The sequence below is a fragment of the Loxodonta africana genome, chromosome 26 (genome assembly GCF_030014295.1).
Source record: "Loxodonta africana isolate mLoxAfr1 chromosome 26, mLoxAfr1.hap2, whole genome shotgun sequence".
In the NCBI taxonomy this organism is placed as follows: domain Eukaryota; kingdom Metazoa; phylum Chordata; class Mammalia; order Proboscidea; family Elephantidae; genus Loxodonta; species Loxodonta africana.
The window spans coordinates 4,219,045-4,243,155 of record NC_087367.1 but is presented as its reverse complement, the minus strand read 5'-3'; the positions used below and the strand labels follow the sequence as shown (position 1 = coordinate 4,243,155).

Genomic DNA, 24,111 nt, shown 5'->3' with positions numbered 1-24,111 from the left:
AGCATCGGCTGTTCCTGGGCTCTGCCTTCCAGTGAAATAGAACTCAAATTCCCACCTGTGCCTATTTTTCTTTTCTTACTGTTATTCTTGGCAATACTTTATAAGTTTTTTAATGTTGAATGCTGGAGAGCGCCACAGGCTTTCAATGAAAAGAGGCATTTAACATTGTTCCACGTTTGTAAGCTAGATAAAAATTAGATGCCAAATAATATTTAGAAACTGACTTGAAAAAGTTTAGAAGGAAAGTCTTGTTAATTACTAAATATTGTTACATTTTTAAGCAATAGTACCTTGAATAAAGCTTCATTTTTTTTAAGCAATCTTTTTTTTTATATGGAAACATGATTTTAATGGTTTTATTAATTATCAAAGGCAACTGAGGACCTTTAGGTATTATGGTCAATATACAAATATTTTACTCAAAGAGAAACAAAGCAGTTCATAATGTATTTTCTACCCAAATGAATGAAAATGTATTAAAAAGATATATATTTCCCACCATCACTGAATTTTAGCGCTAGAAACAGTAGTGGCAGGGCTCGAATCCTATCTCTGATCCAGGGCTCTTTCTATTTAGTGCTTCATTTAGCACGTTTTTAAATGAATTTGAAAACTGTATAATGAAAGAAGCAACTTTGAAAAAAAAATACATATTTTCATAGTCCTTTTCAACTGTGATCAATTCTTTGTTTTAATTATACACATATACATACATATTCTAACATTGTCATCTAGGATGGGTCGCTATGAGTCGGAATCGACTCAACTGCACTGGGTTTTTGGGTTAGAATAAAACCAAACCTATTGCCATCGAGTTAATTCTGATTCATTGCGACCCCGTAGGGTTTCCAAAGCTGTAAATCTGTACAATAGACTTCCATGTCTTTCTCCCAGGGAGCCACAGGTGGTTTCGAACCACTGACCTTTAGGTTAGCAGCCGATCGCTTTAACCACTGTGCCACCAGGGCTCCGTGTCATCTAGAATATTTATTTTTAATTAATTTACGAGGTATTAAAATCACTTTTTCGTGTATAGTACTTGAAAAGAAGACAAAATCATTGGTCAGTTTGAGATTTTAATTTCACTACAACAACCACGCTTTTAAATCTGTTTCTCTGGGAGGAATTCCAATGAGGTGTAGCGACTCGGAAACACTTTTAATGCTTTTGTCTCTCTCTTTAGTGATGGCAGAGGGTGACTGTGCACGTTCTTTTTTAAATTACTTTTATTTCTGTAGAACTTAGTGGAAAAAGTAGCGAAATGTTTATTTACCTAGCCATAGTTATTAATGTATGTGTGCGGTAAAAGATAGAAAATGTGGTAATGTATGGTAATCTGGGAAGACCAACTATAATAGTGAAGTAAGGTGAGCTCTCGGAGGGCCATTTCAGATGAAGACCCGTTTATGGACGACTGGATTCAGAAGTCTAGCTGGCATATCATTACTTACAGCTTCATAGCAATTAATCCCTCAGTTGGGGGGCAGGGGAAAGTGGCTGGGAAGGTTCATTCCACTTGAATTCCGATTGTTTTTCCTCAAGGAGCCTCTTGTGTGGAGCCTATGTCATCCAAACAGGTGCCAGAATACCCGTTTTGGAAAACTGGACGATGTGGTTTTGTTTTTAAGTGATGGTAGTTGGGAATCGCCATGATGGGAAAGGGACTTGGGAACACATCTGTACAAATGGAACCATTTTGTTATTAATGGGAGATTTATTATGGAAGAAATCGCTCCAGAAGAGCGTGGTAGAGATCATGTTTTTATTTTAATATGAGAGCCAAGTCTTGCATTAGGACACAGCTGAAGCTTGTGCAGGAAGCGAATGGCACCCATGGGACCGCAGCATTCCGCTAGATTGAAGGGCCTTTAATAACCCAGTACTCTAACAGCAGTTAAGACAGACTACGTTGAAGAGCTAATCTTGTCTTCTGCTTTCCTAATAACTTAGGTCTGGTAACCAAGAGTGGTTCTGATGTGTTGGCAGCACTGCTCTTAGGAGGTGACTTTGTAAATGAAAAACTCAGTCTACGGAGTGATTTTTCAGAATGCATTTGATGGAAGACAATAAAGGGGGATATTTGTTGACAGCAGGTTCCACAGCCACATGTTGTCCTTAAAGGTTATATAACCTACACAGATGGACACCCGAGCACTGGGGGACGCGCAGAGGCCAGCCCATCGTTCCGTAACGATTTAGAATGGTTATAAAAATAATGAGCGTATTGTGTGGCGATTTGTTAGTGTTTTAATCCCTGTTTTCACTGATTTCTTAGTAATTGTCAGTTATATTTGGCGTGTTTCTTAGGCTCCATTGTCCATCTTTTGAAACAAGGCCCTTAAAAAAATACATAAAATTATGATGCAGTTGGTCCACTGGCATTTAATAGTTTGATATAAATGGTATTTACACGGCCTGAAAATGTTCTCTCGCTGTATTTTTCATGAAAACCTGTCTTATATTAAATTCCAGAAGCCTCTGTTAGCCCGACTTTAGAATCCACTCCCTGTCCCCTCACCCTCTTCACCGCCCCCTCCCCAGCAGACGCACCAGTGCCTCGTCTTCACATGTTCTGTTCAGGATACAGGACGAGAGCTTCAGCTTAGTGCAGTTTTTGTCTAAAAATAATGTTGTAAAATCTTAGAACTGTGCACCCAAAACCGTCGGCGTGCTTTCTCCGGGACTTCCACGTAACCGAGGAGTCTGAAGATGGCCTGGTTCTCCACACCGCACACTAGATGGCAGCTTTGTCATATCCTTCTGGCTTCAGATACCGCTCCTGCGACTGGAACAGGAAAGGCCATCGGTGTTTAGTCTGGACTCAAAGGGTCTCTGCATGACCAATGCGGACCCCGTGGACTTCCTGGAACATATGTTAGCAATTTAGCTGCAGACATTTATTTCTTTGTTTTACTGCTTAGCTCTTTGAGAAAGTGTTGGTGCCGGGTTATGGGTTGTCTGGATCATGTCAGAGGCCACGGGGATCAACTTCATGTGACAGGCTAGACTAAGGAAGGATGAAGCTGGGGGAGGTGAGGAAACTGACCCTCACTTTCCGCGGCAACAAGTCACTGCCTGTCTGTGGACTGGGGCCAAACGCCCGGGCGTTTAAGTTTTATTCCAGCTGAACAAACAAAGCCCTTTGCCCATTTGGCTGTTTCATTTTTTATCAACAGTAGTTGACTCAAAGATTTCTCTATTTCTCAAGAACTTCCCTACCCCTCATCTCTGACTCTTAATGCTTGCTCCTGTAGCCCTGTCCAGACGAAGTGACCTTGAAATCCTCGGCTACTGCACGCTGAGATGGTTATGTGGGAAACTGCCCTGGGAACAGGACCTGAAGGACCCTGCGGCTGTCCAGGCGGCTAAGACAAAGTACGAACATGCAAGGAGTCCATCATTTCCTGAAACACGTCTGAGAGAGCTAATATCCCAGAGAAGGTTGCCGTCCATCCCACATGAAAGCCAGAGCAAATTTCTTTAATTTAAAAAATATTGTCCAAAGCCCCAAACAGCTAAGAAACATAAAACCCACTTAGATAACACCTTGAAAGTCACATGTACGTGAGTGGTAATGCCAAACGTAAAGTGAAATATGTGTTCCTTTATATGGCGTTTTCCAAAGCTTAGATCCTGGGTGGTGGTATTTTCAAGGAAGAGTGCTTTCAAATTAGCATCATACAGGTATACAGAGGCAGTCTGAGCCTGGTGTGATGGGTATTAACCGTACAAAGCAACAACGTGGAATGGAACAAGCAGGGCTTACGTTTTTCAAATGAGAGCAATGCACCTCTTTCTTATCACCCCCCCGCCCCCTGTCTCGGAGGGAATGCATTTTAGTTCTTGAGGAAGAAACAAACAAACTTCTATAGGGGATATTTACATACAAGATAATCTTAGCGTCACATGGGCAGTTTTAATATTCCACATTCAATTTTTATCACCTAGAATCTGTTGGCGTGAAAATCAGGCCTAAGAATAGAGCGTGTTACTGTCTTACTATCCTCTCCCTGACCAGGCCTGAGAAAAAGTCAGTGACATGTTGCACAGAACAGGCAGCTTTTCACTGTCCGCCAGCGTGTTCCACAGTAGTTGTCTGCGGATAAATATCACCACTGGAAAAGGCAGCTAAGTTTTAAGTAGGGCAAGTCACAACAGAAGCGTGCAAAGGGGGCAGCTTAGCCGCGGAAGTCTTCACGGTCAGTGTGGCAACTGTCCTCAGTGGACAGAAAGGTTAGCCTGCAGACTGAGAATAACGCAGATTACGTTTGCGAATCCTAACAGAGATGTAATATTCCCCCACTTGGAATCTTGACCATTCCAGTGCCTTCCCCAAAATGAACACACTTATGTTAAGCCATATTGGAACTCTCTAATCAGTTTTTTCACTGCAGTGACTGAGGCACACATATTATCCTTCATGTAACAGACAATCACCAGATGAGGGGTCAAGTCATGAGCATAGATAAACAGTCGTGGTAGCCAGTTGTCCAACTCAGTTTACCTAATTTGAATGACGTACTTTATTTGAAAAACTAACATTTTAATTCTAATATCTCATGTGTGTTTCTTTTAATAAGATTTACCAATATGATTTGTTTTAGTGTTTAATCTGTCAGTCATCTATGTCAGCATCTCACTATTTATCTACCTACCTACCACCTGTAGGAGACGCAGTCCTTGTAGGTACCTGTAATGAAGGTATCTACTTAGGTATATTCAGGCAGAATAATGGTGTCACATAAAATAATACTAATAACCTCATTTATATTTGAGGACTTATAAATATTAATATCTTTATTTTGACTTGATTATGGACTATGTCACAGTGGTTAAGAGCTCAGCTGCTAACCAAAAGGTCGGTGGTTTGAATCTACCAGCCGTTCCTTGGAAACCCTATAGGGCAGTTCTACTCTATCCTATAGGGTCCCTGTGAGTCAGAATCGACTCGACAGCAACAGGTTTTATAGACCAGTAAGCCTAATGTTATGAAATTTATAGTTCAGAGAAACCATAGACATTTTTAAAGTTCTTATAGTATATCATACATGATCATAATTTACCCAGCTAGCTCTAGAAAACCTAATGTTGAACTTCCCCATAAGGTCATGTTTGTATAGTCAACCCTAATAGTGTATCTCCCGTGTGCCCTTCATCTTCCTAAGATAGGGTGGTATTAGATCGATGCATTTATCGTCACACTCCTGTCTGAGTTTGTGAATCAAACGCTCCCACCGAACATGTCAGCCGCATGTTTACATCTTTGTGGCCGAAGCAGTTAAGAGAGTTGCACCTGGTCAGTCTAAAGCACTGGGAAGTGTTAGGACCTTGGGGTTTGTTTGTCCTTTTTGTCTTTAGGATATTCTAGTTGACCTGCTTAATCCTAAGGTAGCAGAAAAAACTGCCTGAAGGAGAATCACGTACACAGATAATTAAATAATGTGCCCCTCTCCAATGATAATACCTGAAGAATAAAACCCTGAAAATCCAGATACTGTGTTTCTCCTGTAAATTTTTTTTTAGTAAAATGATCATGACAGACATCCCTATGTCTGTGTGTCCACATGCACAGACTTTGAATTAAAGCATTCGTACTGTAATTCTGCATCATTTAGTTTCTAGCTGGCTGATATAAAATTGGTCCATGGGAATTGAGGGGTCTTTCCCTACCTCTCCTTAGCCACCCATCCAGCCACTGCAGTGGGCGAAACAAGTCACTGAAAGCCACGATTCTGGTGACCCACCATCTAGAAGAAGAGCTTTGTTTTCTAATCAAAGCACTGAGTCCCTGGATTTTAAACAAAGTCAATGTCTGTGATTCTGTTTTGTTCTAGTCTGCTGGATGAGCTCCCCGAGTCAGTGCTCAGATGGGCTCCTTCTGGAAGCAGCTGCCGTAAGTCAGATGATGGCTTCTACCTTGGCCTGTAAGGTTTACGGTTCACCGCATTCTCCACTCCAGCTTTGTAGCTTTGGCTTACCCTACCCTCTCCCATTCCCAACAGGCAAGGAGGAAACTGTCAGAGTCACAGATAGTTTGCTAGAAAGGGAGTATTTAGATCATCTTTGACATTAAAGAAACCCTAGTGGCATCGTGGTTAAGAGCTATGGCTGCTAACCAAAAAGGTCGGCAGTTTGAAGCCACCAGGTGCTCCTTGGAAACCCCGCGGGGCAGTTCTACTCTGTCCTATAGGGTCGCTATGAGTCGGAGCCAACATGATGGCAACAGGTTTAGTTTGGTTTTGGTTTGACAATAAAAAGGAGCCCTGGTTGCACAGTGGTTAAAGTGCTCGGCTGCTAACCAAAAGGTCAGCAGTTGGAACCCACCAGCTGCTCCATGGGACAGAGATATGACAGTCTGCTCCCGTAAAGATTTACAGCCCTGGAAACCCTATGGGGCAATTCTGCTGTGTCCTGTAGGGTCACTAGGAGTCAGAATCAATTCCACAGCAGTGGGTTTGGTTTTTGGTTGACATTAAAACACAAGAACCCACTGCTGATTACATTTTTTTAGATACTTATTTTGAGAATTATGCAGAGGTTTAATGATCAACTGTATCTGTTATCTCCAGAGTTAGGAATTTCTGTGTTTGTTTCTCTGTAGTTGTTGAGAGAAGATAAAGTCAACCTAAGGAAAGACTGCTTTCAATCAGTAATTTAAAAAACCAAATCATTAAACATTGGAATACTGCACAGACATGGCTTACTTTGTGACTGAACACTCAGAAAAAAAAAAAAAAAAAATTGAGTTGTCAAAGGCTTATTACCTTGGGATTTGGAGTTATATTTCATTAAATGTTTTTGTTTTTTCTTTCAAGTTAGCATAGACCTTTTTTGGAATTCTTTGACAGTTATTATCAGTATGAAATAGTGAGTCAATTCAGAATTACTCAAGTTCCTGTCATTTGTATGTGCATACATGGCACACAGTTCAGCCCTAATTTAACTGAGTTAGACTGTCTTATAGAAAAGAGCCAGCTCCGGCTGTCAGGCTTGCTTTTTCAGAGACAGGTAAGCAGAGAAAATCTTGTTCTCTAGGTATATTGGGCTATCACAAAGTTAGCCTTTAGCTGACTTGTCAAAGTTGGTATCTAACCTGACCCTCTAGCTAAGGTCAGGTGACATCAGTTTCCATCTGAGAGTTGAAAAGCAGAGTAAGTCATCCTACACTTCTATTTACATCCCTTCTTTGACTGTTGTTGGTAGGTGCCATTGAGTTGGTTCCGACCCATAGTAACCTTACTTACGACAGTACGACACACTGCCTGGTCCTGTGTCATCCTCACAATCGTTATGTTTGAGCCCATTGCCTCACTTCTTTGACTAGAGACCAAAATTTTCATTTCCTCAGGAAATGAAAGAGGAAGGAAAACTTAAAGAATGAATGAGTTCTAACCACCTCCATCTCCCAAGTCCCATGGTCTGTCCCAGTGTGAGTCTTCTGCTTCCTGCTTTCTGTAGTAGCTTTTCTTCAATGGAAGGAGAACAAACGAGGCATGATAGTCTCATCTGGAGGGGTGAGTTGGATGAAGACTGGATTTCTGTTTTTGTAACTGCACTGAATCACTGGGTCAAAATGTTAGTATTCCTTCTTGGCTAATACCCTCACTGCATTTTTACCAAGCCATACAATTTATGTTTTACTCAAAAGGACTGTAAGAAAGAGGGATGAGGAGATGTCTTTTTTTTTTTAATTGTCTATCTCTTTGTATCCTTCCAGTCCCTCCTGCGCAAAAAGTAACTTTTCAGTTTAGGATTAGAAAAGAAAGCCCTGGGTTGTAGACATGAATGCTGTGGGTCGGTGTATATGCTGTGGTATGTCTATGGCTAGAGATAAGGTGAATTGAGTCAATCAAGAACTCTAGACGGGGGGAGCAATGCCAGGTTTCTCCTTTTCAGTACAAACCACTTGGTTAAACCTACAGTTTTTGTTGTATAAAAAATGTTTTATTTCAAAAGCACAAAATGTTGAAACTTTAATATTAAGTAAAGGTTTCTTCACTTAAGTTGTTTGTGCTTAAGACAGTGAATATTGCCTGAAAATTAAAGGACTAGGTTTGCAAAAGCTTCATTCCTAAGACTTCTTTTTTTGTGAAATAAAACAGCCAAGAAGTTTGCCACTTGCACGTCCGTCTCAGTGTTAACGATAGTTTCACAAGTTTCTGTCTCTTGGGACAATAGTAATGATCCTTCATATTTCACTCTCTGACAGAGCAGGTGATCGAGAATATCGTAATTCTGTACTACTCAAAGCATTTTGTTTTATAGCCCTGGAAATACGCTAGTAAATTAAAAAACGTACTTGATGTAGTAAGTGCAGATCTCGAAAGGCTGATGTTCACACCAGCACTTCATCAGACTAGTCTACGTTTCAGGTTTATAAGAGTAAGCTTATAATGGAGGGCGCTCTTTTCTTCTTCTTCCTCTCCTACCTCAATGGTACCTCATTCTTCCAAACCTGAGACTCCTAAAGGCTTTGCAGCGTAGCTGCTCTCAGGTGGTGAAGTGCCAGGAGTCCTCCACTGTCTTCTAACAGTGATTTGTGAAGAGTCTTCCCGACATATTCAGCTCTCTTCTCTACTTGGGATATTTTGGTTAGGGGAATTGTCATCCATACCAAACTTGGGTTACCAGTCTTCACAGGACCAAAGAACAAAAGAATATCTCTAGTACGACGATACTGAATATAACTTAATCTTTTGTTGTTGTTGTTTTGACCATCTCGTCAGGACTGGGTCGCTCCCAAGGGGCTCCTGGAAACATCAGTTAGGAATGTAAAGAAGCAGCCCTGGCTAGTCCGTAGAGATCTGGTTGACTGAATAAGAGAATCTGATATATCTATAAATTAGAGAGGAAAAAAAATAGGTCACATAATTGCCATGGTGTCAAAAAAAAAAAAAAAAAAAAAGCCAAGTGTTCTTCTTCTAGCCACATTCGCCTCAGCAAATAGGTCTGGAGCTTGTGGTATAAAATTGTCGCACTCTGACTTTAATAGTGGAAGGGAATGATTGCCATTCCCCTCAGGATTTTTCCCTACAGGGAGTGAAAAGCAGTTCCTCTGCCATTCCCCACGTGGGTGGAGGTGGGCCTGGAGGGGAAGTGAAGGATTAGGAGTTAATCTTGCCAACCCAGGAGGCTTCCTAGGTTTTCCCAGCACGGACAGCTCAGCTGCTAACCAAAAGGTCGGCAGTTCAAATCCACCAGCTGCTCCTTGGAAACCCTATGGGGCAGTTATACTCTGTCCTACAGGGTCGTTATGAGTGGGGACTGACTGGATAACAATGGGTTGGTGTGTTTGTTTGGTTTGGGATGTAAATAACTTAGTGAGAAAGTAAGAGTGCTAGTGTTCGGGTCAGTGATAAGATTATGAAGGAGAAAGTTGGTAAAAACTAGTTTGTGGAGCAGCTAAAGCTCTCTGTGGCCAAATGAAAACAAGCCAGTTTTTGAGTAGTGTCTAGTTTTTGTCACTTGTATCCCACTCTTTGACTGAGCCTCTACCTTAAGCTACGTACACTGAAACGCAGCTATGTTTTAACTTCTGGTTACTAATCCTACATGTGTTTAGAAGTAATTCACGTCTTGGAGGGGCTTCTATGTAGTCTTGGGGAATTAGAGAATGCATCAGAGAGGGTACAGGGTGGCACCGCCTCCTCCCTCAGCACAATCATCGGGAAGACTAGCTACGGAGGACCTGAGGAAGGCGGCACATTCCAAAGCCAGTCATGCTAAAACCAAAAACAAACCCACGGCCGTCAAGGCGACTCCAACTCACAGGGACCCTACAGGACAGAGTAGAACTGCCCCATAGAGTTTCCAAGGAGCAGCTGGTAGATTTGAACTGCCGACTTTTTAGTTAGCAGCCAAGCTCTTAACTGCTGTGTACCAAGGCCCCAGTCATGGCTAAAAAACATGGAATTCCAGGTCATCTTTAAATATACTGTTACAATTGCAGTCAAAACATTAATTAAAATTTTACACACATATATATATGTAAAAACCCACTGTCCTCGAGTTGATTCCAACCCATAGCGACCCTATATAGTAAAGGAGGTTCTATTATGAAACACCTGTTTGTAATTAGGTAACCTTGGTGAGGTACTGGTTAAGAGGTACGGCTGCTAACCAAAAGGCTGGCAGTTCAAATCCATTTGGCGCTCCTTGGAAACCCTATGGGGCCGTTCTGCTCTGTCCTATAGGGTCACTAGGAATTGGAACTGACTCCACGGCAACAAGTTTGTTTTTAACTAAGGAACCCTGGTGTGCAGTGGTTAATCCCTCGGTCAGTGGTTCAAACCCATGGGTCAGCAATTCAAACCCATGCTCCACGAGAGAAAGATGTGGCAGTCTGCTTTGTAAAGATTACAGCCACGGAAACCCAACGTGGCAGTTCTACTCTGTTCTGTAGGTTCACTATGAGTCGGAATCCACTCAATGGCAATGTGTTTTTTATGGTGTTTTTAACTGAATTTTTAAAGGTTCATCTTAAAAAAGGCAGTATGAAGTGCGTCTGGTCTTCTGTATTGTTTGTGTAGTTCTTAGTGGTTGCATCCCATGAATTAAAATCACTAACCACAATTACTAAAATTTCCTTCCTTCTGTAAGATTAAATCCATTGCTCTCGAGTCGATTCCAACTCATAGCGACCCTACAGGTCAGAGCAGAAATGCCCCAAAGGGCTTCCAAGGAGCGACGAGTAGATTTGAAGTGCTGACCTTTGGTTAGCTGCCGGATTCTTAACCATAGCACCACGAGGGCTCCTCTGTGAGATTACTGAATTGTAAACCACTCAACAAAGATTAAAAAAAAAATATTACAGTTCCTTTCATCTTGCCAAATTTGTGGGTCACTCTACTTCAGGCATTTTTTGAATGTCTTTTAAAAAGTGCTTTCATTTAATTGTCTCATTCTTAGTTTCTTTTGGACCTGTGTGTGTATGTGTGTGTGAGAAAGGCAGGCAGACAGAACAAAGAGATGATGAGGTTATTGGGGTCTTGACCATTCTTCCCAATTATGAATGACTTGAAGAATATTTAATACTTCACAGGTGAAATAGCCCAATTTTTGGAATGCGCTCATAGTTTAGCATATGATGAAAAGCCAAACTATCAGATGCTCAAGAAAATTCTGAACCCAGGTGGAATACCTTTAGGACCACTGGAATTTGCCACTCACAGACCCGGTGTAAATGTGCGTCCTCCAGACAATCAAAAAGTAAGTAATGTAGTCCCTGGGATCCTTGCCTACCCAGTGAAGTTGTGTTAGGTCTCAAATTGAGTCTACCAACCCAGTTTCTTGCTCATTATATTTAATTCTTATTTCCCTTAACTCTACTAAAGTGTAACGATCTCAGCCTTCAGGGAGAAAGCTTGTTCAAAGTTTTTAGAGAAATGAGTAGGGTCTGTGGCCCGTCGTGTACTATGTAAGGAGGAAAGCAGCCACTGATGTCATGGGATATGACTGGGCTGAGATTAAAGGCTGCTCTGACTTCCTTAGTGAGCGCCTTCACTGGCTTTTACTGCCCGCTGTGTTTGCCTACCAGTCTGGCCACGATTTGGTGACGACAATAATACTCCCAGGTTTAACCAGATTATTTGTATGTGTTGATATTTCAATCTGTAGAAAATTTTATTTAGAATAAACAACTATCATTTTTTTTAAAAGTTACACATCCTCTTTTACTCTACCATCTTCCAACTGACTCCCTCACGCCAATTAAAAAAAAAAAATTAGAACTTGGAACAATACAAAAGAATTAAGACATTTTTTAAGAGGGTGGGGGAAACCTGAGCCTGCTGTTAGCAACATCACTGGGCAGACACCTACACGTCTGTTTCCTGCTTGACACTATCCATATGGCAAGAATAAGGTTTTTTTTTTTATTCTGATGTGTGTACAATAAGGCAGGGTCAGGATACCATTCATTTTTAATATTTCTTATGAACTTTGGATCATCACAAGTGTTCCTGAGCCAAGAATGCAGGATGCAAACGAATGTGACTGATAGATAGGCCGCTAGATGAAGGGTGAGTCAAGTATCGGAGCACAGATGGCTCTGATTTGCTGGATTTTGTAGCTGCTGCAACTGAAGACATAAAATATCCTTCTAGTCATAAATTAGCTCTTTGGAAGCAAAACCTTGGCACCAGAGCTTTACAGCCTTCAATTAGGAGGGAAAGAAGTATTTGAATGACTGCGGTATTGACATCTGCAGGCCCACATAGTAATCATTCCTAATAGAAGAGAGTATCTGTTTGAGGAGGTTTTGCATGGCTAATTAACTACCAGTGAGAATATGTAATTTTTCCATGATCTCCTGATTGTCACCTTTCTCTCATGATACAATTACATTTTATTGTAGCAAGTGCCTCGCGAACCAATTGTCAGCACTATTTACGTATTGCAGAAGGCAGAACAAAAGTTCATGTTTAATAAAAAGCCACCGGATTTTGATCTGGGTAATTACTGAGACTGATTTGAACAGTTTTATTGACTTTTGTGTTTTTATCACTTTTGCAACAAAAGTCATTTCCTCAGCATAGTATTTCCCTGGCAATAATGGTCACTGCTTAATCCACCTCAGTTTAAGTAGTTTTTTTTCCCCTCCCTTTTTGTAATTTTTCAGTTTCATAAACTTAATTGAAATATAAAACAAGCCATTTTAAAAACTGATAGCTATATCTTTGGATATAAAATTCTAATTATTATCCACCAGAATTTTCAGTTTCATCAAACAGAAAGAATGTTTGTTGTGAAACCATTTTTATATGCAGACAACAGAACATAAAACATTTTTTTCCAGAGAGCCTCCATCAAAAGTATTTTATTCCTTTTTTTTTTTTGATGAGAGCACTTTGCTTATGAGTAAAAAGAAAGCACTAAGAATAATATGCATTCTTAAGACCGTGGCTGATTTCTGCTAACGATGTGATCGGCCTGGGGGCACAAGCAGTGAGATGACCTGAGGATGGATTTCACAGCAGATTCGTATCTATTTGACAATGGCATTATTTCTCTAATATTTTAAGTACACAAATACATTTAATAACCGTAGTATAAAGCATAGGTTTGCCACATGCCTCTAAAGCTTAAGCATTTGATTTTTTACTTTGAAGGCTGCAAAAACCAAGCTTGAAAATGTTCCAGGGCGAGGTACAGCAAAATCAACTGCCCTGGCCTCAGTTTCCCTGAATGATGCAAATACAGGGCACTTTCCACACTGGATTGCTTGTGTTACAGGAATCATTAAAGACCAAAACAAATATCAGTCACATGGCCCCAAACTCCTCTCATGTTAGTCAGACACAATTCCCTCATCCACTAAAAAACCTACTGCCGTCAAGTCAATCCTGACTCATGGTGACCCTACAGGACAGAGTAGAACTGCCCCACAGGGTTTCCAAGGAGTGTCTGGCGGATTCGAACTGCTGACCTCTTGGTTGGCAGCCATAGCACTTAACCACTGCGCCACCAGGGTTTCCGAATTCCCTCGTAAGAAACTAAAACTCATCAGCTCTTGATGCACTCGCTATACGCGGATCACTCTGATTGTCTGAATAGTGGACGAACTTCAGATCTGTACTCTTTTGGACAAAAGTACTTCAAGTCATGGAACCAGAAAAAGTATGCAGATATGAATAATATGTCTCTATAAAAAAAAAAAAATTTTTTTTTTATGAGTGTGTTTAATTAAAAAAAAAGTTATTTCCCTCAGTATAAGTAGTTGTGCCTTTTAAATTGTGTGTTTTTAACAAAAATACGTTTCCATTAGGTGTTCGAAAATAGCACACGCTGAGGATCTCGGCAAACTTACAGCCTCTTTTTGGAAAAGAGTTATCTCCATAGACTGGGCTTTCCTCTTCAAGTCCTCAAACACTGTTAGTCGAGTCAAATTAGAAATGAATTGTTGTTAAGATTTTGGAGACACTGATACTTTTTCCTTAAGAGCAGATCTTTCTGGGTGTTTGCCTCAACCAGACGACGGTGTGCACAGCTGACAGCACTCCCTAGTAGTTCCGGGAGCTACTGAGGACAATCTGTCACCACAGTGCCCCAGACTATTTATGCCAATCTCAGGGATTCAGCCTCCAAAATCCACCGAAGGGGACCTTTTTCACTAAGAATGCTTATTTGGACGTGAACTAAAGCTGCAGAATTGCCAGACCGGGAAACCAGCAGTACTGAAGGTCCCAGCTCATCCTCCGAGTTAGTTCCCCTTCAAGAAGCAGTGGGTCCCGTTAGCAGTCTACCAGTACCTCCTTTTAAAAAAACTGTACTCTGGATAAAGGTTCACAGAGCAAACTTGCTTCTCATCAAACAGTTAATAGACACATTGTTTTGTGACATTGGTTAACGACCCCACACCATGCCAACACTCTTCCCTTCTCGACCTCGGGCTCCCCATGGCCAGCTTTCCTTCCGGCTTCTCGTCCTCGCCCCTGGGCTGGTGTTCAAGAGTGTTTGGGGGCCATACTCTTGGGGTTTCTCCGGTCTTTGTCAGACCCGTAAGTCAGATCTTTCTTTCTTTTTTGGTTAGAATTTTGTTCTCCGTTTTTCTCCAGCTCTGTCCGGGCCCTCTACTGTGATCCCTGTCCGGGCAGTTGGTGGTGGGAGCCGGGTACCATCTAGCTGTGCTGGACACGGTCTGCTGGAGGCTGTGGGAGTTGTGGGCCATTAGTCCTCCGGACTAATCCTTCCCTTGCATCTTTGATTTTCTTTGTTTTCCTTTGCTCCAAACAGGGTGAAACCAGTGGAGTATCCTAGACGGCCACTTATAAGCGTTTAAGACCCCAGACACCACTCACCAAAGTAGAATGTACAACACGTCCAGTATCCCCTGTCCCGCGGCACCTGAACGCATATTGTAATGGTGCAGGCATGGGTACAACGAGCCACCCACGCTTCCTGAGTGCGGAGTAGCAGCTGTAGGTCAGGGCTACAAAGTTCACGCTACCCGACACGTCAGACAGTAGAAGTTTCTTCCCTCATTCACTCTAAATCGCAGGTTCCCCCAACAAATCCAGAGGGGAATATATTGTCGTTGGAAGTAGTCATCTCTGTAGAGCACTTAAAAGTTTACAAAATTGTTTCTTGAACTTTAGTGTTCAAAATAATCCTATGAAACTTGTCATTCAGTTATTTTTTGTACATGAGAAAAGTAAAGCACAAATTCTCCGTTAAATGCATACCTTCAGCTTAGGGATTTTGAGAAGCCCAAAAGTATCCCTGGTTTTGCGGAACAGCAGTAAGTACCCATGGAAAGTTAAATGAAGAGCACCTCATTTTAACGGCCACTTTCTGGGACAGACCACAGCTGGAGAGTATCCTATCTGATCGTGTGCGACGCCCAGGGTGTTTTCTATTTCCTTTTATTATCCTTGAGAAATAGAAAGCTTTACTCGGTACACAGCTAAGAATTAAACCTCATCATCCCACTTTATTCTTTCTTAACCATTTAAAAAGTTTCCCTAGAAATTTTCCATACACTGGATATCGTTTTACTGATTAGCTAGAAGAACCCACGGCAGCTGCACTTAACCACCCAGCCAACGGACAGCAGAGCCTGGAGGCATCTCTCTTCCAGAAAGCTGCACAGAGGGCTGAATACTTCATGCCGCAGTTTCTATCTGTATATCAGAAACCCTGCTGGGGAAGTGGTTAAGTGGTAAGGATGCTAACCAAAAGGTGGGCAGTTCAAATCTACCTGGCGCTCCCTGGAAACTCTATGGGGCAGTTCGAGTCTGTCCTGTAGGGTTGCTATGAGTCGGAATCGACTCAATGGCAACGGGTTTGGGTTTTTTTTTTGTTTGTTTGTGTATCAGAGGCTCCTGTGGCAAAAACTGTGTTCATCAAAAGTGTCTAGCATATAGGAGGCACTTAAAAACCCAAATAAATATCTCAACTAATCTTTCTATTGTAGAACACATTTTCACAATGATCGGTAAGCCGGTTTTTTAATAGGCTAAAACAGTGTGTTGTAGTCTTGCGAACCCCTTTGTTCCACACGAGCGGTGTGATGTTCATGTATTACCAGTGTGGCCATGGTGGAAGAGCGGCTCAGGAGCTGGTGACACACAAATTTTCCCAGTTGTTTGGGAAGGCTGGATGGTGGAAATGAAGGACCTCTGAGTGATTAGGAAGCGTGTCCAATTTGCAGGTTACTGAAAGGCACTGGTTTTGCCATCTTTTGATAGCCGGGACCTTGGGAGAAGCAGGGCGTGAAGAATGGTGCTGTGACAACTTAGACCTAGCCACAAAACACCAGCATGTTGTTCCAAAGGGGAGGAAGGAGTGAACCAGTTGGCAACAGTAGCTAAAAACTGAGAGACTACAAATTAAGGCCCTGCTCTCCCAGCCAATGTAATTCATTCAGTGTTGGCACTGGCTACTCCATTATTTCCTCCTGTGGGTTCCTATCGTCTGCCCCCTATTTAACCCATGAAAAAAAGCGATGACACACTCAGCTGCTGTAAACACGAAGCGGCCTGAGCAAGTATTTCACATAAGGACCTTCTCCATGGCTCTCGGTCTCCCAGCCTGTGTTGTGGAACCCCCCTTCCATGTCCGTGTCTACTTCAAGGTTCTGGAGAGTGAGTCGTCCCCCAGATGTCTCCCTGATGTGAAACAGAAATCGCAGAGTCATCAAGCCTGTTGTAGAACATAACCCCTGGTACTGGGACAGGGCATCAGGTGATAGCAACTGTCACTCGTCTTGCTCAAAGCTTAAGTTACCTGCATAAAAAAGTACACAACACCGCACGCTCCTTCTATACTTTCATATTAATGTAGCTCACTTCGGTGACAGACAACTCGTATTTTAATAAGAATTTAAACCACAGAGATGTACTGGATCCACTTGTAGCAAAGGCCAATCAGGAACTCATGGGTGGTTTTAAAATGTGAGTTTTTTCTGTAAAAATGCCGTTTTCAATAAGCAAGTCTCTTCAGAGAAAATTTCTAGAGTGCCTCACAGGGACACTGATATTCACTGGTCTCACCGTACTGACGAGACAGGGTCTGGGTCCTGCCAACTAGGATAGTTTTTTTTCTCCGCTGTCCATCTGTTGCTTTCTTCTTTTCTTTTTCAAAGTTTGGCAAGTTTAGAATTTTCAAGAATCCATACGCGAATACATTTTTTTTTACTAGCGTCCAAAGTTTTCACTGTGTATTTTTTTTTAACTTTTATTGAGCTTCAAGTGAACGTTTACAAATCAAGTCACACTGTCACATATAAGTTTATACACACCTTACTCTGTACTCCCACTTGCTCTCCCCCTAATGAGTCAGCCCTTCCAGTCTCTCCTTTCGTGACAATTTTGCCAGCTTCCAACTCTCTCTATCCTCCCATCCCCTCTCCAGACAGGAGATGCCAACACAGTCTCAATACTGTGTATTTTTGTTGCTCTCTATCAACTACCTAGGCACAGTGGTTGAGAGCTCAGCTGCTAACCAACAGGTCGACAGTTTGAATCCACCAAGCCTTCCTTGGAAATCCTATGGGGCAGTTCTACCTTGTTCTATAGGGTCACTGTGAGTCAGAATCTACAGCAACGGGGATTTTTTTTTTTTTTTTAAATCAACAGGCTGATTCACAGAAAGTTGTAACAAATCAGATGCAAAATAGGTTGATGGAGAAGAAAGCTCCCAGTGAGAAAAGTGCTGAGTCCCGTGCAAGAAGGAAACAGGAGCAAGATGAGGAGAAGCTGGGTGGGTTGATGAACAACCGAACTACTCAGGTGAGAGGGTTTTGTTTTTGTTTTTCCCCTTAATGCCCTTTGGGAATAAAGATGTTTTCTTTTCTCCTGAGGGCCAAGGTTATATGGTTTTGTTAAAAGAATAGGACAGAAAATATCCTACCCAGTAGGTGATAAAATCAAGGCAGCCGACACCAGTTACCAGACAGGATGGTGGTAAGCACGTCTGCCCACGGATCTGCCTTCTTTCTTTATCCTAAGAATGTAATGAAGTGCACTTCGATTTTGTGTGCCACCTGTGACGTGTTATCTGGTGGCCCAGTGGTTAGGAGCTTGGCTGCTAACCAGAAGGTCGGCGGTTTAGGTATTTTCACTGCAGTTCTACAGGTTTCAGCATGTTTTGTGGATTGATACTACTTACGGGTGGGTATACTGGTGGGCTACTACTTGGTTTTTTGGAGCTATTAAAAATGGTGTTTTTGTTTTTAATTTTGGTTTCCAATTGCTGACAGAATAAAAAGTTTTAAGTGTTGACCTTGTATCTTGCAACATGTAAAACTCATTTCTTAGTTGTAGAGTTTGGTTTTTTTTTAAAGATACCTTGGGATTTTCTACATAGAAAATATCTGCAACTAGGAAAAGCTTTATTTATTCAATCAGGGGAAGTCTTATTTATTCCAATATGTGTTGCCTTTTTATTTCTTTTTCTTGCCCTATTACACTGACCAGGATTTCCAGTACTATATTAATAGGAGTGATAAGAGTAGACACTCTTGCCTTGTTCCTGATCTTGGGAAAACGTTCAGCCTTTCATTATTTAGTATTATGTTAACTGTAAAACTTTTGTAAATGTTCTCTATCAATCAAGCTGAGGAAGCGTCCCTTCTGTTTCTAGTGTAGTGAGAGCTTCCAGCGTCAATGAGTGTTCAATTTTGTCAAATGCTTTTCTGTATTAACTGATGTGATCACGTGGCTTTTCTTGTTTAGACTAAGATGGTAGATGACATTCAGTTTTGAATACCAAAACACTCTTACACTCCTCAGATCAGCCCCACTTGGTCATGGCGTATTATTACTTTTATACATTGCTGAGTTCATTAGTATTTCGTTGAGGACTTTCGCATTTGTGTACATGAGGGCTGTCAGTCTATCGTTTTCTCTTTTTTCCACTGTCTTTGCCTGGTTTTGATATCAAGGTAACGCTGGCCTTCTCTAATGACTTGGGAAGTCTTCCTCCCAATTCTATTTTTCTGAAGGAAAATGTGCAGAATTGGTATTATTTCTACAGTAAATATCAGAACTCACCAGTGAAACATTTGAACCTGGGTATCCCCCCCCCCCCCAGGAAGTTTTTAACTATGAATTCAGTTTCTTCAACAAGGCTATTCAGATTATCTATTTCAGGAGTGGACATCCTTTTCTGCTAAGCGCCAGACAGTAAATATCTAGGCTTTGCAGGCCATACAGCCTCTGTCACAGCTATTCAGCTCTGCACCATAGCAGGAAAGCAGCCCTACATCAACAAATGAGTCTGGCTGAGTTCCAGCACAACTTATTTATGGCACTAAAATTTGATTTTTAAGTGTTATGAACTATCTGATTTTTTTCCTAACGTGTTAAGAAGTATAGAAACCATTTCTTAGGTGGTGGGCTAGATTTGGCCTGCAGAACACTTTACCAAACCCTGATATCTTTCACCTTGTGTTAGTTTTGGTAACTTGTAGGTTTCTAGAAATTGGTGCATTTCATCTAAGTTGTCAAATTTATGGGCTTAGAATTGTTCATAGTATTCTCTTATTTAAACACTTAAATGTCTGTTGGGTCTGTAGTGAGGTCTGATTCATTCCTATATTAATAGTTTGCGTTTTCTCTTTTTTGTCTTGCTAGAGGTTTTTTTTTATTTTATTGGTCTTTTCACAGAACCAAGTTTTTTGTTAGGTTGGTATTTTTATATTGTCAATTTCATTGATTTCTGCACTTTATTCCATCTTTCTGCTTGCTTTGGATTTATTTTTCTCTTTCTAGCTCTGGAGGTAAAATTTAGATTACTGATTTCAGACTTTTCTTCTTTACTAAATAAATATTTCACATTATAGATTTCCCTCTAAGCACCGCATTAGGCATATCTGGCATTTTAATACGTTGTATTTTCAGTTTTGTTCAGTTCAATAAATTTTCTTATTTGCCTTTGAGTCTTCCTCTTTGACCCACTCAGAAGTGTGGTATTAGATTTTCCAGTATTTGGAGATTTTCCTTTGGTTTCCTTCCTTCAGCTTGATCTGGGTTTGTTTTCTTCTCTTTCTAGTTTAGGTGGAAAGTTAAGCAATTGATTTGCCCTCTCTTTTTTTCTAATATAAGCATTTAAGGAGCCCTGAGGGCGCAGTGGTTTGAGTGTTCTGCTGCTAACCCAAGGGCTGGCAGTTCAAACCTACCAGCAGCCACCCGGGAGAAAGACGTGGCAGCCTGCTTCCGTCGAGACTCACAGCCTCGGAAACCCTGCGCGCAGTGCTGCTCCGGCCCACAGTCAGTAGGAGTTGGAGTTGACTTGATGGCAATGAGTTTCCTAACCTGTTTTGATATGTTGTATTTCATTTCACTCAGTTCAAAATATTTTATACTTTTCCTTCAGATTTTTTTTTTTTTGACTCCTGGTTCACTTAGAACTATTTTCAAGGGTTCGAAGACATTTCTGTTATCTTCCTGTTACTGATTTCTACTTTAATTTTATTATGGTCTGAGAACATACTTTGTACAGTTTTGTTTTAAATTTGTTACGGTTTGTTTTATGCCCCCAGCATTTGGTCTATCTTGGCGAATATCCCAATTGCACTTGAAAAGAACACGTATTCTCTGGTTTTGGGGTGGAGTACCCCGTAAGTATCAGTTACCTCCCACTGGTGTCTGGTGTTATTCTGTTCTTCATATCTTTGCTGATTTTCTGTCCAGTAGTGAAACTGACTATTGACAACACGGTTTTCTAGTTGGGAGGGTGCGGGGTGCCTCTCTGATGTTCTTTCACTCCTTTATTGCACAACAGGGCTTCTCAGCAGCAATTCTCCCCACATTCTCTCCAGCCACTGAGGAAGCAGAACGTTTTCTCTCTGCCGATGTTTGTTTACTGCAGGTGGGATGGCTGACGGGGCTCTACCGCAGTCTCCACACTGCCTGCTGAGGAGGAGGGCCTCGGCTCTGCCCTCCCGTCTCCATATGGGGAGTGAGAGAGACGTGGCCTCAATAGTGTCGGGTGGGAATGGCTGACAGGACTCCGTCTATCTCCACAACGCTCAGTGGGGTGAGTGCCACCTTGTTAGTGTGGAGGTGGTCAACAGGACTCTGCCCCAGTCTCCACGGTGCCCAGGGGGAAGGTGCAGGAGAGCTGCTTGGTTCGTGCAGGCTGGTGCTGGTCGACTGGGCTTCACCCTACAATTTCCACAGCATCTGGGGTACAGCACGTATAGTCAAGACTTCTGTCCTGTAGCGCTGTCTTCTCCTTGGTCCTCTGGTTAGAGAAAGCAGGCTTTCATTGAACCTTTTACCTGTGCATACTGGTATTTCCAGACTGTAGGCTACCTTATGACCCAAGCCAGAATACATAGGAGGCCCCAGAAAAAAAAGGGCAGGGGGGGAGGTTTTCACAGCTGGATCATCCCTTAGTCCTGACGACCTCAGTTTACCTTCTCTACATCAACTCTCAGAGTGAGCTGATAGTTGCTTTTGTTGAGAGTTTTTAGTTGTAGTTAGCAGGAAGAATAAGGAAGAATGCACTGACTCCATCTTCTCAATTTGTTCCATCCCTTAATCCTTCCCATTTCTCCTGAGACTCCAGAGACGCAGGTTAGGATGCTTTATCCTGGTTTTCAGTAACTGAGGCTCTGTTCGTTTTTCAAATCAGTCTTTGTCTTGTTGTGTTTCAGTCTGGATATTTTCTTTTGCCTGGCCTCAAGGTGGTTGATGGATCTTTTTCAGTGGTGTTAAATCAGCTGTACATTGTCTCCAGTGGATTTTTCATTTCTCTGCTGATATTCTACTGTCAGTTCACTAATTATGTTCAACTTTGCTTTTAAGGCCTTGAACATATCTATGTATATGTTTTATTGTCCTTGTCTGTTAATATACCGCCTGGGTCTTCTCTAAGTCTGTTTCTATTGGTCATGGATAGAATACTTTTCTTCTGGTTGTAGATAACATTTTCCTATGTCTCATAAAAAAAAAAAAAAAATAGGTGTGGTAATTTAAAAAAAAGATTCTTAGGTTTACATAAAAATTGGGCAGAAAGTGCAGAGTTCCCATATACCTGTCTTCCCCCGCAGTCTCTCCTGTTAACGTCCTCCATTAAGTGTGGTGTATGTCTTACAATTGATGAATGCATGGTTGTTATTATTAACTAAAGTCCATAGTTTAGATGGGAGTCCCCAGGCGGTACAAACGGTTAAAGTGCTCACTGCTGAGTGGTTGAAAGTTCAAGTCCACCCAGAGGCACCTCAGAAGAAAGGCCTGGCAATCTAGTTCGGAAAAATCAGCCACTGCGAACACTCTGGAGCGCAGGTCTACTCCGACACACGTGGGGTCGCCGGGGTCAGAACTGACTGGACAGCGGCTGGTTTGGTGTTTCGGTTTACATCAGGGCTCCCTCTGTGCTGCACAGTCCTGTGGGTTCTCACAAATGCGTGACGTCGTGTGTCCACCATCTCAGTGTCATACATGATCGTTTCACTGCCCTAAAGATGCTCTGTGCTCCAACTGTCCATCCCTCTCCCCCAGACCCCTGACAGCCACTGATATTTACACTGTCTCTGTAGTTCTGCTTTTTCCACAATGTCACACATTTAAGTTCCTCCAGGTCTTTTCATGGCTTGATGGCTCATTTCTTTTTATTGCTGAATAATCTCCACTGTATGGATGTAGCAGCGTTTATCCATTCACCCTCATGTCTTGGTGGTTTCCACTTTTTTGGCCATTTTCAGTAACCTGTTTTATGTCAACGTCTATAGTGATCGATTTGTACCTATAGCTTTCCAAAAGGTCTGTCACAATATGCCCCCCGGGGCAGTTCCTCTGGCTGTGGCAGCCTCGTCCTATTCCTAACACAGAGCAGAAACAATGAGTTTCCGCAGTTCGCAAAAACTGAGAGTCACTATTCTAACGACAGATAACCAAAAGCTTTCTATAAAAATGACTTACTCCCATAAAGATTAAGCCCAGTTTTTTATCTTGCCAAGAAATGCCAGTTTTCAATATTCTATCCTATTTTTAGATTAAAAAATATGTACACAATGTAAAGCCAACTAGAAGAAACACTTTCCAAAATATGCAGTTAGATGTATATCATTTTTATCGCTAAAATCTTATTCACATTATAAATTACTTAAGAGATGACCTAGCTCACATGGTTTAAAAGAACCAGTAAGACCAACCAGGTTTGGTTGCTGGATGCCAGTAAGTGCTTTATAAAACTCTAAAATCCAGGATTTTCTACCTAAAAAACTAATTTACCAGGAAAAATTAAAAAATGCAGAAAACCTTGATCATGCCATATAAGAAGTTTTATGTAGCATTTTCATAGAGTACATAAAATAAAAACCTGGACAACTCAACAAACTCTACATGTATTCTTTCATAGGAAACTACACGGAGAAGACAAAAATATGAGCCTCAAGAATACCTGAATGAAGTAAAAAGTTCCCTGCAAAAATCTAGCTGTATACAACCCCCAAATCCATTTTATGAGTACCATCAAGATTTTACCAGTCCAGACATACACAACAAATCAAGGTCTCCAGATTGGTATACAGACGATGTTGGCACAGGGGTCACAGAGTTAGAAAGTTCTCTAGGACTTTGGCCTGCAATGTCCCAGTTTACCCTTAGTGAAGAGACAAAGACAGGTGTGTATTTTTACAGCTTACTCATACTTTTCCTTTTGATGTTAATATTTCTTGCTTTATATTTTCTCTGAAGATCTCAAATAAAAATCCTTTTGGTAATTTTCAAAGATTCCATTTCTTCACAAAAATGTTGCATTCTTATTTCAGGGCTTCCTTCCAGACATTTTCAGCGTAATTGGCTTATAAAAAGAGAGAATTCATTTTAACAAAGCAAATTTTTGGACGCTGTAAAAATAAAATTGCTTTATACTACGAAAGGTGTCATGTTACAGATTGGAAAATACTCCTGTGAAGTTTCAGCTCACCTAGGAAATCTGGGAAAATGGCTGACCTTTTTTTGATCAAGGGGGCAATTTGAAAATTATAATGTCACAGATACAATTTATCTTATGGAAAATTTTACTACCCTTTTAATACACAGAATAACAGAAACTTTAAAAGTTTTAGATAAGTTGATACGCTATATAGATATCCATCTTGTAAAACTCATTAGTAAAAGCCAGACACACTCTATCAAATGTGATGAGTGATTTTCTTAC

At 41.3% G+C, this 24,111-nt stretch overlaps 2 protein-coding genes across 5 annotated transcripts in view; one reads left to right on the top strand and one right to left on the bottom strand.

Annotated features, from left to right (window-relative positions):
- The window catches only part of VRK2 (VRK serine/threonine kinase 2), an 87,814-nt gene extending 64,135 nt beyond the window's left edge, over positions 1-23,679 (top strand). For 2 of the 3 annotated variants that reach the window (XM_003417580.4, XM_064277030.1), the window contains 5 exons: positions 3,255-3,375; positions 5,835-5,893; positions 11,042-11,208; positions 17,577-17,729; positions 23,308-23,679. In XM_003417580.4, coding sequence (XP_003417628.1) covers positions 3,255-3,375; positions 5,835-5,893; positions 11,042-11,208; positions 17,577-17,729; positions 23,308-23,643 — 836 coding nt within the window. In that variant the 3' untranslated portion in view covers positions 23,644-23,679. Of the gene's footprint in view, positions 1-3,254; positions 3,376-5,834; positions 5,894-11,041; positions 11,209-14,733; positions 14,845-17,576; positions 17,730-23,307 lie in introns of those variants that run through there. The other variant, XM_064277031.1, reaches the window with a different exon arrangement.
- FANCL (FA complementation group L) overlaps positions 1,324-24,111 on the bottom strand; it is a 100,887-nt gene continuing 78,099 nt past the window's right edge. Inside the window, exon 14 of one of the 2 annotated variants that reach the window (XM_064277032.1) lies at positions 1,324-2,785. In XM_064277032.1, the coding sequence (XP_064133102.1) occupies positions 2,735-2,785 (51 nt within the window). In that variant the 3' untranslated portion in view covers positions 1,324-2,734. Of the gene's footprint in view, positions 2,786-12,753; positions 23,752-24,111 lie in introns of those variants that run through there. The other variant, XM_003417567.4, reaches the window with a different exon arrangement.